This window comes from Schistocerca cancellata, chromosome 4 (genome assembly GCF_023864275.1).
Source record: "Schistocerca cancellata isolate TAMUIC-IGC-003103 chromosome 4, iqSchCanc2.1, whole genome shotgun sequence".
NCBI classification, from domain to species: domain Eukaryota; kingdom Metazoa; phylum Arthropoda; class Insecta; order Orthoptera; family Acrididae; genus Schistocerca; species Schistocerca cancellata.
This window is the reverse complement of record NC_064629.1, coordinates 132,940,797-132,958,374: the sequence shown is the minus strand read 5'-3', so window position 1 is coordinate 132,958,374 and position 17,578 is coordinate 132,940,797. Positions and strand designations below refer to the sequence as shown.

The window sequence follows — 17,578 nt, the reverse complement described above, 5'->3', positions numbered from 1 at the left end:
TATTGAAACACTCCGCAGACGTGAAAGAGAGATGTTTCCAACCATATATAAACTGATTAGAATAGTTGCAATGATCCCTATGACAGAAGCAACTCCAGACAGAAGCAATAATACATTAAAAAGACTTAAGAAGTATCTGAGGAGTATAAGATGGGAAAACAGATTTACCACTGAGGATATTATAATGTAGACGTTAACAATGAAGTGCTCAAAACGTTAACCCTTGTGATTATTTTTGTGTAATGTGCTGCTTTCTCGACTTGTTCAATTTAATTTTGAATGCCAGTTTATTTTGTTGTGACATTTAATAATAAAATGTGGTACTGGTACCACTTTCTACATTTGTATCATTGTTTAGTATTTAAAATATCAATTACATTTTTTCCAGTTAGCTTGATTGAGGAAACGCTTGTTTACTGTGGAGAATTTCGATACATCACAATGATACTAAAGTTTTATGAGACCAGTGGACTCTCCTCTGCATTTTCCAACATCACATTTATCTGCTTTCCGTATCTGGTGACTTCTACATCCTTCTTGTAGTATCTCACTACCTTCTACTTTATCACTTCCTATTACACTACTACGCCATCAGCAGTCTTAATTCTTATTTTATCCCTTCTGAAGTATCACTGATATAAATTAGCACCAATGGCCCCAATTTACTGCCTTGTGGTACACTTCTATCATCACTATTTCATCTTTCCATTTTGTCTTTGATGAGAGATCGTCCACCTTCATGCTCAGCTGTGACCCAACATACTACCATTTCAAGACCCAGACCTTACAGTATTTGTTATAGTACCATGTGATTTGCCCTATTAAAGGCTTTGGAATGATTGATAGGTATATACTCACATTTCCCTGTCCTGTGTATCACTTCTGGCATATCCTGCCGAAAACCAGCTACCTGTATCTCACATTAAAAAAGCTGCTCTAAATCCATGTTAACTGCTACATTACTATCTTGTTTTATGCAAACAGATGCTTACATATCTGTCGATGACTCCTCCAAAAATTTTATGTAGAACACAGGTGAGACTAACCGGTCTGTAATTTTTGCTTCCATCCACAATTGTAGGTATTAGCACCACTTCCTCCAGTTCATCTGGCAGCACCCTACCATTTATACAAAATTCATATAGGTATCTCAGGTGAAGATTAATACTCCAATTCATGACCTTTAGAATTCCTCCACTTAGTCTGTCCACTTAAACATTGCACCTATTGGCTTTATGGTGAAATATGTGTGTCTTATCGCACATGGTAAGGTAGCTAAGGCAGGCCACCCAAACTTATATATCCAGAAGAAGTAATTATGTAGAGAAACAGTTTTTGGCAAGTTGTAATGGACAGTGGTACAGTTTTTGTTAAGGTATAGTGGACAAGGTGGCAAATTTTCTGATGTACACAGGTAATTTTGAAACTGAACTATATACTTTTACCTGGAGCACTGGAAAAAGCCAATGAAGAGGACTTCAGGAACATATCATCACAAAACAATGTTCCACTGTCAGGAAACGGGGTCCCACAAACATCTGCCCTCCTGTTCAAAATGTAAGTAAACACTTAATAAAGATACAGATCATGTGTTTTCCCACACCCTTAAGCTGTTGTCTGTGCTCTGCTGTTGTAGATATCAGATAACTCATTTGTGAAGCTATTCATACTGTCAACATGTATATCAGTCAAAAAAGTGGATGTAATATTTGTTTTTTCCAAATGTCACCAAACAGAGCAGTGGTGTAATTGTATCAGAGTGCCCAAAAAGTACTTTGATTGTACCTAACTCTCATGATCTGTCTTTGCAAAAACATTATACAAAGTTAAAGGCACTCTCTCATTGTGGTGCTACTGACACTCACTGTTGGTTTTTAACAGGACCATTTGAAAATATTGTACGTACTTGAAAACTACATTTTTAATGTAATATTGAAATTAACATTTTCCTGTTCACAACTAGAACAAAAGTATGAAATAATTAGTTTCAATTCACTTCTCATGAAGGAACAGGGAAAGTAAACACTACAAAAACATTTTTCAGAACATAATGAGGCCAGAATTGGTTTCCCCACATCCATTTACTGGTCATTACAATAATAAATATTGCTTCAACAATGTCTACAGTTTTTGGTAATAAAAAATCTTTATTATGAAATCATATCAACTGAAGGACATATGGAAAAAAATACATATGAAAGTAGTATGGAAATTTCTCAAACAATTCAACACATTCTGAAATCAGTTGCACGTTCTCAATGCAGAATCATAAAAAAAAAGTCATCTACAAATACAATCTAAAGTGATCCCATTTTTTTAAAAAAAATTACAAACAAAACATTTTTCTATACATTGTAGCAATGTGAATGAAATGTAAAGCACTTGTCTCTAAATTACCTAGGAATGTCATACCTAACGCACAATTTCAAAGCAATTTAATGGACAAAAGTCATGTACTTATAGGCCTGACTAAACAAACATTGAAGCTTTTGGCAAAACATAATCCATTATGATATGTAAAGTTACATATTTGAAGTACAAATATCTACAGCTGCTTTGAATTGGTATGCATTTTCTGTACCCACAAATCTAATGCCAGGCCTTATAATTAATCATGTTGACATATATTCAATAAAGATATCAATTAGCTTCCAACTAATACATTTGGAAATTTTGCAAACATTAACAGTAAAATTGCCTGGAACAATGTGTATTTTATAAAAGTTTCACTGTTAAATGTGTATTACAGTAAAATAATACTAACATTCTATCCTAGTAATTACATGGTATGGTATCCATCAATTTGATATGATCATTGAAATGTATGAGACATGGGGAAATGGTATGCCATCTACAGATAATTTTTAACATATTCTTCATTAGAATGTCTTTACAGTTCAAAATAATTTTCAGTTTACAGTTGGCAAATTAAAACAAAAACTGCAACCCAGCTCCAATTTTTTCAACACTGAAATGATGTCAGCAGTATGTGTGTATCAGGGATTTTTTGCCAACAGCTTTCCAGACCCAGTGTAGTTATGTGGCATGAAATATCAGTAATATGGCTGTGTGTGATCCATTTGACATAAATGTAAGAATAATTATTTATTTTTGGATTATTTTGTGACTTTTTCAATGAATAATTACTGTGTATGTAATATCCAGAAATGAAAGCGTCAAATATGAAAATACCAACAAAAAGATGATTTTCAACTGTGAATACAGTCAAGAACACATGTAAGACTGGAAAATGAAATCCCCTTTATACATGTTACAAATGTATTAACACAGCATACAATATTAAAATAGCCACTCTTCTTTTTCACTTTGAGTTCCAGAAGAGAGCAAATACTGACAAGATCTGAACTCAGAATCAACATTAAAATAGTATACAAATAGAAGGTGGAATGAAGACCTCTATATACTCCTATGAAAGGAAACATTGACCACAAAAACTTTACATTTTGGAATACCGGTACATGTACAGTGAAAATGTAATTTTCTCTTAACAGATATATTAGCTTTACTCCATCCACATTTATTCACTTTTGATCCTTTAATGTATTTATTTCTATGTATGGCACACCATCATACAGTATTCAGTCAATTGTTTTCATTACAAACTACTACAGCAATCACATTCGGCATGTTACATCCACATATTCCATAGAGACAATTGCAGGTAAAAAAATCTAGTATTTCTAATTAATCACTGTGAGACAGTTCAAATAAACATGTCCACTGCTAACTTATGGGAGTTACCAGTATCCTGTATCTTTTCCATAGCTTATATTCCTCAAAACTACTGTGATTGATTGCTTCACTTCAACAAAAACTCTGAATTAATGCCAGTACATAACTTTATTTTCCATTTTTCTCAGAAGGGCAATAACTGTATAAGTGAATAATACTACTTCAGAAAAATATGATAGTGGCATTAAATGCACAAATGTAAAAATTGAGAAAATGTGGATGTGACATGCATAGTCAAAATAACATTAACACTACAATAGGGACAAGTATACAAAAAAGTAGTACCATTATTCCATTTCTTTTTTTAGAAATGATGTGACATTGCATTAGTTACTTATATTTATTAGTACCATTCACATATGTAATACTTTACTCAGTTTCATTAAAATAGTCATAGAGGTGATATGTTGTGAATAGGTATATTTTTCAGGAATAAATACCAAAAGCTGTAGTTTTACTCATTATAATCTGGGAAAGAAACAAATTCCATTTGTATATTTAACTAGAAACATTTTACAATATCATTATTGGGTTTTGTATGTAAGCGATTCTAAACACGAATAGTTAATTTCCATATTTATAACAACAGCTTTAAACTTCTACGAAATACCGCAAATTAGAGGGAATTATTTTCACTACTCATTCGAGAAAGACTTGCATATAATAAAATAAAATAATATCATCAAAATAATAGTTCAATTTGGCAATGAAAATGTCAACATCGAAGATATGTGCTATATAACCACCACTGCAGATAATTCACAAATCTCTTTGTCTTACATTCTGCAATTAACAATAACACTACAGTAGCTTGTGCCACATTTATTTTCTCACCATACAGAGTTTGCATCTGTTCAATTTTTCTTTCAATACATATTATTCATAAGCTTTTCCTCTGCTGTACTTAAATTTACTGCAAGTTGCAATGACAATATAAAGTCCTTTCCAATCAAACAATTATCTCTCAAAAGCTAACACATTTATTACTCTAATGGCAACAAACATACATAGAACCATACAGCATATCACTATGGAGGGCCTAACAGCGAAAGAAGTTAGACAATACCAGTTTGTGCAATTTTAGATCACTTTTAAATTATTACCAAAGCAGTTTGTAAGTCTCCCTTATTATGATGTTACTATGAATATATATGATTTTTGAATGTGCACATTTATGTACTGAATATATAAGTGACTGCAGTACTTTGGTCATTTATTTACAAAGATACATCTGTGGTTACACATTAACAAGATTAAACTTACTCTATCTGATAGTATTAATAAAGGAACCATATGTTTCCTTCATGAAGATATGTTACGTAGGATGTGTTTTGGTTTCAAAGTTCAACATTAATTCAGGTATGTAACACTACACTAAATAATTTTTTCGCGTGTGATGTATTTTGTGCAAAGCTGATTTCAGTTTAATATGGAATTCTGGAGCAATAGTGAAAAAGAATTCATCCCAAATTTCTTTGTGAGTGGACATTTAGTTCTCACTGTATTAAAACTGAATGACTGGATTGATTATCAGCCCTTGGTTAACTTACAAAATTAAAAGGAAATCACTCCTGACATGGACAGCTATAAAAGTTAGCTGTCTGATATGAACGTTTATTACAGAGTCTTAAAATGATGTCATTTTTTATTCTGCCTAGCTGAACCATGGTCAGCTTAATTATCATTGTCATCATCCTGTGGGCCCAAATGTGGTTCATCATCTGTCATCACTGTCACAAGCTCGCCAACTGCTTTCCCCAAATCTCCTGAAAATTCAAGAAATCATGCTATAGAATTACATGATTATGTCACAAATTTTCTAACTTAAGGGTGTATCTTCAATGATAACATATCAAACAGTTAATCATTATAAAGTGTACACTGACAGTTTCTCAATCAAAACTTCCTGAATAAAGCTGATAATTATTGTTTCTTTGCCTTCACATGCCTATCAAAACCTATCTTTGAGAGCAAATAATCAACACATAGGTGAATGTAAATCTGCTGATGGTGACTTTGATTTCGAAGCATTATAAATTATGATGCCTGTTATGCATAGAATGCATCTCTAAATTGTGGAGAGGAAATATCAAGCCATTTAAGCTTATGGTGTAAATATTTCCTTTGATAACACAACAAAGAAGTTTTCAGTTCTTCAAGCACAGAAAATTTCCCTTACGAAACAAAATGAACCCAAAGAATGCTGATCAAGCTCTTCTTCATAGCAAAGAACTAGGAATATGACAGAAGTTTTTTTCGTAATGACTCATGCACACAGCGAAGAAGATAAGTAACAGGTGTGAATAAATCTCTTCCCCTGCTTTTTCTTTTGGAAAAAGCATCTAAAATACACATATCTTTCAAACTGTGTAATGTGTATTTGTTAACAGTGATAGCAAGCATGCTCTTTAGAAATTGAAAATAATGATGTAGGCAAAGCATGAAAGTGCAGAAAGAACTGTCATTGTGCAAAACTGTTCCTCAATACAGTATAACTGACAGTTTCAGAAAAAAACATTTAGAATATATTAACAAGCAATTTCAAAGTCTGTTTGCATATAACACAAAATAAGACAAGTTACCAAATACTACAGCAGATGCAGCAAGTTAGTAGTGCAATAGCTGCATATTATAAAAGGCTGTACAAGGGAAAATTCCTGATTATAGAGAGAAATTTTTATTCTGGGTGACAATAAATATGCTGTCTTGAAATTATTTTTCATTGCCACAAGAAGAATTTATTTATAATCCCACATAAACAGAAGAGTTGTCTCATAAGTATTAAGTTTTCCTGATTAAGTTTACATTGAAGACAGTATTATTTAAAACAGTTTTAGTGTAACTGGTATTATAATTAATTTACAGGGGTCCTCTTTGGTTGTATTAATTATTTATTCAAACAATGACTGGTTTCAGGATTTTAAAATCCCATCTCCAGATGTATGAAATTAATGCATTTGGTAACATATTACATGCAGTTGGGACAGCCAGTGCAAGACGTCCAGCAACTGCAGGCTGGTGCAAACTGTCTGCCACCAGGCAGCTGCACGGCAGGAACGCATGGTGGATGACATATAGTTGCTGGTGAACTTAAAATTCAGTTAATATTCATTCAGCACATCTAATACTGTGAGAAAGAATTTTGTTTATTGAATTTCATTACAGTTAAATGGAGAATGAAAACAATACCAATGACACAAGATTTGGTACATAGGACATCCGCAACTGATAATTAATTTAGAAAGATCTGCTTCAGTTGTATTAATTATTTATTCAAATCACAACCAGTTTTGTGATTTTAAAATTCCACCTCCAGGTGTATGAAATTATTGTATTTGGTAACACACAACATGCGGTAGGACCAGCTCCAAGCACTGCATGTTTGCAGAAACTGACCACCACCAGGCAGCCACATGGTAGGAATGCCTGTGGCAGACAATTTCCGCCAACATGCAGTGATTAGAGCTCTTGCACTGACTGGCCCAGTCACATATAATGTGTTAAAAAAAAAGTTCAAATGTGTGTGAAATCTTATGGGACTTAACTGCTAAGGTCATCAGTCCCTAAGCTTACACACTACTTAACCTAAATTATCCTAAGGACAAACACACACACCCATGCCCAAGGGAGGACTCGAACCTCTGCCAGGACCAACCGCACAGTCCATGACTGCAGCGCCTTAGACCGCTCGGCTAATCCTGCACGGCTAATGTGTTAAAAATACACCTCAAGATGTGATTTTAAAATCCTGAAAACAGTTGTGGTTTCAATAAATAATTAAAACAACTGATGTGGATCTCTCTAAATTAATTATCATGCCTCTCAGTTGCCAATGTCCTACATACCAAATCTTGTGCCATTGGTATTGTTTTTTTTTTTTTTTCATTTATCTGTAATGAAGTTCATTAAACAAAATTCTTTTCCACAGTATTAGTTGCACTGAATGAATATGTTTGTATAACAATTTATTACATCAATGAGAAATATATATAAAATATTCGCATTCCCAGTTCTGGCAAACAGCTGCCATCTTCAAATGTGACAAACCTTTGGTACAAAGGTTTGTGGTGAAGTCTGCCACATCTGAACAGGGCAGTTGTTTAATGTAACCAGTAATGTGAATATTTCATATGTATATAAGTGATTGCCCATAATAAATGATCAAAGTCATATGGACTATCATTTCATGGTAACTGTGGAAACTGAACAAAATATACAGCACTAGGTACACTTTTGTAGTAAACTAGTAAATATTAGTGCACAGATGTTTTGTATGTATTCAGATGTGTTGGTCTGGAAATGATTTTACAAATATTGGGTAGTTTACAAAGATAAGTGTATTCTATATAGTGAACAAGCAAAAATATCTTGCAAAATGTTCAGCTGCAACAATTACATGCAAGTGCATTTTCATAAGAGTCATACTTACTTCTCATAAATATTATAACATATTAATTTTCATACTGACATTTGTGTTGTACAGACCAAAATGAATTCAAAACTTGATTACAAATGGGACACAGAAAGAAAGTATTTTTAATACTATAAAGTTGTTATTGCAATTACTTTATGTATTTTGAAAACAAAGTAGTTACAATCTAACACAAAAAAGAAGTCATCTCTGTTAATTTATCTCATAATGCATTAATATCTCTGAGTCTCATGTTATGTGAGTCATTATTTCGTACGAATTAATTAGATTTTGTTTGTGATATTTATTCACAGTTCTTATTTAGCCAAAGTGACCACAGTGGATTCTGGTTTGTTTTACTTTGCACATTCCTTCTCATTTACACCCATATCACATACCTCAGTAAAAAGAATATCATAATGTATTGGAAAAAGTGAACTCCCAAAACATTGTTTTGTAAATAAGTATAACAGGGTAACTACAAGTTGTCTAAAATTATTTTGCATTTATATGTAGAATTTAAAATATTTGTCTTGCATTTACAAACATGCATATTGAATATGGCTTACATGGTTCTCACACATTTATATTATTTAATTGTAGTCAGTTTTTGAGGCAACTAGAATCTCAAATATTTTCTGTGAATCTGCAAATACAGATATATAATATTCACTAACCTACATTCTCCCTGCAGCTTTAAAAACAGTAAATATATATGTCAGTAGAGGAACAGAAGATAAATCAAAAGTACATTAAGTACACATTTAATTACCACAAAAGATTCAATTACTACGTAATTAACAACAGTGTATGTTCTTGGTCTCTGTAAACAGTGTAGTATATTTAAACATGAAGTTCAAAGAAGCAACACTTTGATAACATCTCATAACTCAAGTGATGTCATAGCTCGATTGGGATTCAGTATTTGACCTGCTCCGGTAGTAGACACAAATGTTAGATTTACTCAAGATGTTAAAAATCTTTTTTAGAAACTTAAATTTTTGCAGATGGTTGGCATTATGGAGTTCAAGGGACCAAACAATGAAGTCATTAGCCCACCGGCCACAAAAAAAGCCCTAAAAGAACATTGGTAAAACCCATCTGGTGATACTGCTGCGGTGTGTAGTACTAATAGGCTCATAGTGTATGGAGCAATAATGATGTCTGTGGTTACAGTAGTTGCACAACACATAAAGTGAATGTTGAGTTGTCCTGTGAGTGTGAGTGTGAGCTGTGGAGCAGAGGGTTGGGGGTCCGCCTCCCCCATTCAAGTTTCATCTGCAGCAGTAGACTGCCCCATCCCCATACCTTACCCCAGCCAACTCAATGCAGGGACGAAACACTGATGTAATAAACAGTACCCCATCTCTACTATGGAAGGGAACTCGATATAAGTAAAAGGAAAGGAACTAAAATCATAGTAACAATCAGAAATACACAAGTGATGATATCTACATCTGCATACATATATACTCTGCAAGCCATGGCGGAAGGTACCACATACCACTATGTCATTTCCTTTCCTGTTTCACTGACAAATAGAATGAGAGAAACAGGAGTGTCTAAAAGTCTCCATAAGGCCCTAATTTCTCGCATCTTACCTTCATGGTTCTTATACAAAATTTTGAAATTTACATTAGTGGTAGTAGAATGGTTCTGCAAGTGGCCTCAAATGCTGATTCTCAAAATTTCTGCAGTAGCGCCTTGTGAAAATAGCATCTTTCCCCTCCAAGCATTCGCATTTCAATTAAAAAAGCACTTCCATAGCACTTGTGCGCTGATTGCACCTATCAGTAACAACTCTACCAGAGTGCTTCTGAACTGCTTCGAAGTCTTACTTTAATCTGACCTGGTGGTGATACCAGACACACAAATGCTACTCAAGAATGTGTCACACAAGCATTCTATACGACATCTCCTTTATGGATGAGCTACAGTTTCCCAAAATTCTCCCAATGAAATTAAGCCCAGCGTTCGCCTACCAATCTGACATGCACATTCCTTTTCATATCGCTCTGCAGTGTTATGCCTAGATATTTAATTGAAGTGACTTTGTCAAGCAGCATCCCACTAATGCTGTATTCAAACATTACAGGACTGTTTCTCCAACTCATGTGCAATAACTTACATTTTTATACGTTCAGTGCATTCATCACATCAACTAGAAATTCTGTCTGTGTCGTCTTGTATACTCCTAATCACACAACATCAACATCTTCCTGTACACCACAGCATCACCACCAAACAGCCACAACTACCCTGGGGCAATCTTCACAATACCCTTGTCTCTAACGAACACTCGCCTTTCAGAACAACATACTGGCTTCTATTACTCAATAAGTCTTTGAGTGACTCGCATACCTGGGAACCTAAACCATATGCTTGGACCTTCATCAACAGTCTGCAATGGGGCACCTTGTCCAATGCTTTCCAGAAATCTAGGAATATGGAATCTGCCTGTTGCCCCCAATTCTTGGTCTGTAGGATATCATGTGAGTAAAGCCCAAGCTGAGCTTTGCATGAGTGATGCTTTCTAAATCTGGGCTGATTGGTGGACAAAAGCTTGTCTGTCTCCAGAAACTTTATTATTTTCAAACTCTGAAAGTATCCAAGAATTCTGCAGCAAACTGATGTTAATTTCTCTAAATCCATCACATTGTAGCTAAATGGTGTCCATTGTCCAAGTGGGATGCTAACAGCTACTTATTTCACAAGCTGTGATGTGGTAGTGAATAAAACAGTGTCCCAAATATAGAATAAATTTCCTTTACTCTATGTCTATGGTCACATTTTTTTTTTGTTATCAGATTACTGGTTTTGATCTATAATGACCATACAACAGATCTGAAGATGGTCATTATAGATCAAAACAGACAAAAAAAACTTGTGACCACAGACGTAAAGTAAAGAAAATTTAAGCTACTTATTTGCTTTTTCTAACATAAGTCCTCTCTCAGCCTTCTCAACGGGGTTATTAACTTTAGTAGCCATCATCACTACGATGACATCATATCACTAATCCCTGTCTCTATACTGACTCTGTCAATAGGTCAGAAGTGTTTGTAGCTAAAAGGTCTTAAACATTTTCCCTCGTGTGTGGGTTGTCTAACTAGCTGTTTAAGGCAGTTTTCGGAAAACGTGTTCAAATGTGCTTCACAGGACTGTATGTCTGTACCACCTGCAGTGAATATACAGATGTTTCAGTCTATATTTGGTGGATATCAGTTCCCTCCAACGAATTAAACACGATAAAGGAAAAAGACTATGTCAGCAGGCAGAACAGATGCAGAGGATACATCAGAGCACAGCATACTGTGGTAGGTAAACTTCCCACAGTGGTCCCACACCTGATCTGATAAATTCAAAGTATTAAAGTCAGGAATAACACCCACTCTCATGGAGAAAGTGCAAAACTTATTTCAGGTGTTCTTTCATCATTGGCCAATATCAAGGACAACAAATCCGTGACCTTGCAGTTGTTGAAGTGCTCTAAGAGAACACTCCACTGGCATGTAGGCCACTGTCCCACTGTCAGCAGCATACCGTAGGTACATTGGCGTGAGAGAGTGGGCAATGTGGAGGGAGAAGAGATAGTATCATTATGCAGGATGAAACTCTAATTCAGATGAGGGTGTCAAACACAGAGCCACAATAAAATCACGGATTCCCATCAAGATGAATCGAAGGAGGAACACTGAGCTGCAGTTGTCTCTTAGATGACACAGAGTTTGATGTAGAGAGGGGTAGCCCACCATTCTTTATTCCAACTGTGATAGCGCACCTGTTATGGATGCATCCATATGTTTGGGCTCAGCATCCCCATTGCCAGAATCAGTCATGAGGTTACTTCCCTGACTAGGCCATCAACCAATTCATTTTAGGTGATCCCCTATGACTCGGGGTCTAGAGTAAAACAACTGAGTGGCCATTATGGCTGTGGACAAGTACAAGATCATGAACAGTGGACACTATAATGTGGTGAGGTCAACACTGACTAATAACCTGTGTACTGCTCATCAAGTCATTGCACATCAGAAAACTACTGTTTGTCTGTTTGTGGTATTTCTCCTTACAAAATGGAGAGTGTTGGCAATTGTAACCAATTCTGTTATGAAGACTGAAGGTCTCTGGGCATTAGTATACTTGAGAATGTATCCTGTCCTTCCATGTTTTCTTGTGTGTGTGTGTGTGTGTGTGTGTGTGTGTGTGGATGCATCATGCAGTCAAGTGGTTGGAGAGAAAGATCTGTACAGAGGAATTCCAGCACAGAATTTAAATTTGTAGGCCTGTCCTAGATCAAGGATCAGGGGCTTGAAGCATCTGGGAAGGTAGAAGAAAGAGACATAGTTGAGTAGTAGCTAGTAACACCAAAGCCACAAGGGTAGGGTCTCAGACTCTGCCAGAAGTTTGCCTATTGGGCTCATTTGGAAAGACCCAGTGGTGAGCTCTACCCCACATTGGTTGACAGGGTCACACAATCAAAATGCTGATGATGCTGTTGAACCATATATCTGGCATCCATAGTTCAATCACGCACAAAACAGAGACTTATAAAAGCATAAGCTGCGTCTGAAAAGATGTGCCCCAGAAACCTGAGTGTATTGTTTCGCATGAGACTTAATTTTAGCTGTCAGATGTGAAACATCCACATCAGTTTGTTATTAAACTGGATGTCCATAATGCAGGCCTGGACACATATTTTCAGATTTTGGGTTCCAAGGAAAAGTTTCATGTCCAAATGGATGCATTTCCCGGTAAAAGTGTATTTCCTGCAGAAATGAAAGCCATAGTAGTGGGCCTTCACATGGCTCCTTGGAGTTGACACTCAATAAGGGCCATGGACTGAGAGCTGTTCCAAATATAAAAGTCATTTACTTAGAGGGCAGTAGTAACTGACAGTCCCACAGAGTCCACCAGTCCTTTAATAAATAGTAGGAAAAAGGTAACACTGAAGACAGAGCTCTGGGGTACACCATTCTCTTGCAACAGGGGGAAGCTGAGGTATGTTCCGACTCTAACCGTGACTGATCAGTGAGACAAGAAGTTGTAGACAAATGTCAGTAAAGAACCAAAAAGTCCTCAGCGAAGGAGAGTAGTCAGATACAACTGCACCAGGTAGTATTACAGGCTTTACATAAGTTGAAGAAAACATCAATGGTGATGTTTGGTAAAAGTCAGTAGTATTCCCGTTTCTAATCTGACCAGGTGGTCAGCTGAGGACCACCCCTACCAGAAATCAGAACAAGTGGATAAAAGGCCCGGTAACTTGAGAACCCAGCACATCTGAAGAGCCACCATCCTCTGGAGTAACTTATGTAGCACACAAGAAAGGTTGACTGGTTGGTAGCCATCAATGGAAGTTGACTCCCTTCCTGGCTGAAGGATCTGGATAATGATACTACTCCACCACTCTGAGGGGAATTCACCTCTGATCCAGATACATTTCCAACTCTGAGAAGGTATTTTTTATGATCTGCATTCAGGGCCTGAAGCTGTGTCATGGGATGAGTAATGGGCACTAAGCAACTGTCATTCCATTAATGATTCATTACATGACTCTGAACAGTATACACTACAGTGAAGGATCGGAACGTGGTGCTTACATGCCTGAAAAGCAGGAGGGGAAGAGGCCATCACAAAATGTTCCAAGAGGACATATCCAGTTAAGCAATATTTCCCTGTCTGGTGGCAGGTAAATATAGCAATTAGCGATATCAGTGTTTGTTCGAATCCCACAGCCACCATCTCAAATCATGTTTGTAGGGTAACCCATTCACAAAAGACATCTGTGCAAATGACTACACAGACTTCTCAAAATGCCCTCTTGGGGTTGGCATGGCTCCTACTGTAAATATAGTAGGAACTGAGCTTAAGATAGTGATTATTGGGAAAACAAGCTCCTTGCAGGACAATACAGATTGCAGAATAGAATAGCAGTTGTCGTAGTTCTGGGAGTGGCAGTAGTACCCATTACAATTTCACAGTGATATTTGTGCCTGCAGCAGTGTGCACACTATGGAGCACACATTATGGAACTGTACCCTCTTATGAAGATGCAGCAGGTAACAGTCATCAGGCATTAAGGATGCTGTACTGTAGAACAGATCAGCCTAGTGCATGTTTGATGAAACTGCAGCGACAGTATCAAGGAAAACCAAGAAGGACTCGACAATGGATTCAACCACATGTCAGCATGCTGCCATTCCTACAACTCAAAATTTTATATAAGTGGAGAAAAGGTAACTGACATTGTTGATCACAGACAGAAACAGTCTTCAGTTCAAGACTATTCATTGCATTAAAGCATGTGCCTTCAGAAATACGAATTCTAAGAATTTATAGTGAATTGTGGAATTGACTGCCACAGTGGAAACACTGCTGACATGTTGCCCTATCTCCAATGGATCCAGCAGACAATGGCTGTTGACGGGTAGATTGAGGGCAGATCCAGAACAATGAGTGACTACACAAATAAGCAAGTATATAGATAGATAGATAGATAGATAGACAAATAAATAAATCGAGTATGGGGATCTGGGGCTGCTAGGATCACCTTCACTTGGATTTCTTTGTAAACTTGACTTTTGAACTTTTGGAAGTATTTCATGTTGGAGAAGATTTGTCAGATTTAACACAGGGATTTGAAATAGAGCATACTGCTCTATGGTCCACAACCTGTGGTTCCTTGCACTACAGCCCAGTGACAGGATGAGAGTCTTCATGGTTCTGGGAGGAGGGTTCCCAGAGGCCATCCCTCTACCAGGTAACACAAAAGAAGAAGAAGAATGCTTCTTGAGCTGAGAATGGATGATTGGAGTCCCTGACATTGGCAGGACAGCAGATGATAAAATAGTCTAATCCACCTCGGATCAAGGGGGCTTTATCACGGTGTGATGAGGAGTTGATTTTATTTCGATGAGCAGCGAGGTATTTTCCACAGATGTATCAAAACTGGTCATCACAATAACAGAGTCAAGACATATACACTTCTTTTTAGCAATAGCAATAGCATAGGACAATAATCAAAAGTTTTATATTCTTAGATTGTCTGTTCCTTCTTGTATGGCAGCTACAGATCCAAGTTACAGAATGGATACATAGTGTTCTGTCAAGATGAGTATATCCCCAATAGCCATAAGTGGGTCAACTGGGACAGCGACACATGGAAGCACTTAAAGCACCACATAGGGTATGACATCAATGATAAACTGTGATCTTAACCTTTTATGTGCATGAGGTCCCCTCAAAAACTAGAATAAATCTCCTCATGTCAACTCTATTATCGTCTGGCCCCTTGTAGATACAGTGGATAAACTGCACCTCCCGCAGTTCCATGTTGGCATCTAGTTATTGATCTGATTGTAATAGCCAACATCTGTGAAACATAGTGCCCTGTCTTTTGTTTAAACATCTAGGAGGAATAAAAGGAATTGGAATACTGTACAAAGAAGTACATGTAAACAAGGGTCTAGACTGAAAGGAGTCCACAGTTGTGATAATGAAGAGCCTCTCCACGTCTGTTGCAATGCTGCCACCTCCACAACCACCCTCCAGGGATTTTGTGATTCTGTGAGAGACAGCAAAGGACTTTGAAAAACAGTTGAATGGAATGGACAGTGTTTTGAAAGGAGGATATAAGCTGAGCATCAACAAAAACAGAGCAAGGATAGTCTAATGCATACCAATTAAATCAGGTGATGCTGAGGAAATTAGATTAGGGAATGAGACTATGAAAGCAGTAGATGAGTTTTGCTGTTTTGGAAGCATACTGATGATGGCCATAGCAGAAAGAATAACAGTTGCAGACTGGCAATGGTCAGGAAAATGTATCTGGAAAAGAGAAATTTGTTAGAAGTTTAGGAAGCCTTTTCTTAAAATATATGTGTGGAGTAAAGCCATGTATGAAAGTGAAACACGGGAGATAAACAGTTTAGACCAGAAGAGAACACAAGCTTCTGAAATGTGGTGCTACAGAAGAATGCAGAAGATCAGATGAGCTGATCCCATAACTAATGAGGAGGTACTGAACAGAATGTATGCAGTGAGTAACTGACATTTAGTAATTAGAAAGGTCTCACCATTGGTTCCAGTACAGACTAAGAACTGTGATGAGCAGAGTTGTCTATGTTGACATTACTGTACCTCACCTCATGGCATAGCCAATGGCGGGAACACATTTGGGTTGGACTGATGAGCAGCATAGTAAGGGTTCTCATCTGAAGAGACTGCCACAGTCTCACAACTGTCAGTTGATATAGTTAAAATAACCTACAAAGCCCAAAAATTAATATTAATGATGATGCACTAAGTAGGACTCGGTTGTGTTTGAATACGTTAATAAAGAAACCAACAGATATCATAGAGGGAGGAGGAAAACACACAAGTGAGCTTGCTTTGTGCTTAACAGTGTATCTCATTTTGCACATTCTTCAAATGGCTGTCTTGTGAGATACAATTCTAAAACTATACAGCAACTATCCAAAAAATGCTGATTCTGTGAAATTAAGTGATAAGGATATTGTGTAAAAATGACTGTGATAAATCTTTCAAAGGACTCCTCAAGAATATTACTGTTCTTACACTCACATGCCAGTATAGTTACTCTTTAATAACATTAATGGATTTAATATCACTTTTGAATTAAATGTCATACACAAAATCATAACAAACATGAGTTTTCACTCTTGTGTATGGTTGAATTACAAGTTTTAACTGATTGCTGTAATCACAAATAAAACAATTCAACAAATTAACCCTTATCTGAAAGATGAATTTCCTCAGGCTATACAGTTTATAATAATCGCAGCACAACTAAATATGAGCTGTGTTTCAAAACTTGCAAGAGTAACTTGTTTAAAAATTTTAGTGCAAGCATATTCAAGAAACATATGCAAAAATTTAGAACATAAATGATGAGAGAGAATTCTTGTAGCCCAGCCATGCTCAAAATTTAAGAAAACCATAACAGTTTCAGATCAGAGTCAGATCTCTCTGCTGTCAGCCAGAGACTATATCTACAATATGGTAACTATCTTTAAAACTGACTGCATCCAAAAATTTGTAAAGCAGGTTGACTGTCATTCAGGTACATATCCAGTGGGTGCCAATGCTTGAAATCATACTAGGTAAGTAACAACAGAAAGAGTCATGCAAGTTTCCTCCCCACAATTTTTTGATATTGTAACAATGAAAAATCACTTACTTTTCAATAAAACCAGGGAAAAAAATATGCTACTACTGGAAAAGGCACACAATAAATATGTGAGAAAAATTTAAGGTGAATCACTAATAACAAAACCGATGTAAGTAACTTACTGATAACAAAAACTGTAACAGCTTATTAACTAATTTTAATTGGTTTAAATGTAATTGTGGATAATGGAAATGGCAAATCACACAGGCACATTAAGCACA

At 36.4% G+C, this 17,578-nt stretch overlaps 1 protein-coding gene across 1 annotated transcript in view; it reads right to left on the bottom strand.

Moving 5' to 3' along the window:
- Positions 1-2,070: 2,070 nt before the first annotated feature.
- Positions 2,071-17,578, bottom strand: part of LOC126183924 (dystrophin-like) — a gene marked incomplete at its 5' end in the record, with an annotated part of 303,215 nt that continues 287,707 nt past the window's right edge. Inside the window, one exon of the mRNA XM_049926270.1 lies at positions 2,071-5,519. Coding sequence (XP_049782227.1) covers positions 5,428-5,519 — 92 coding nt within the window. The remainder of the gene's footprint in view (positions 5,520-17,578) is intronic.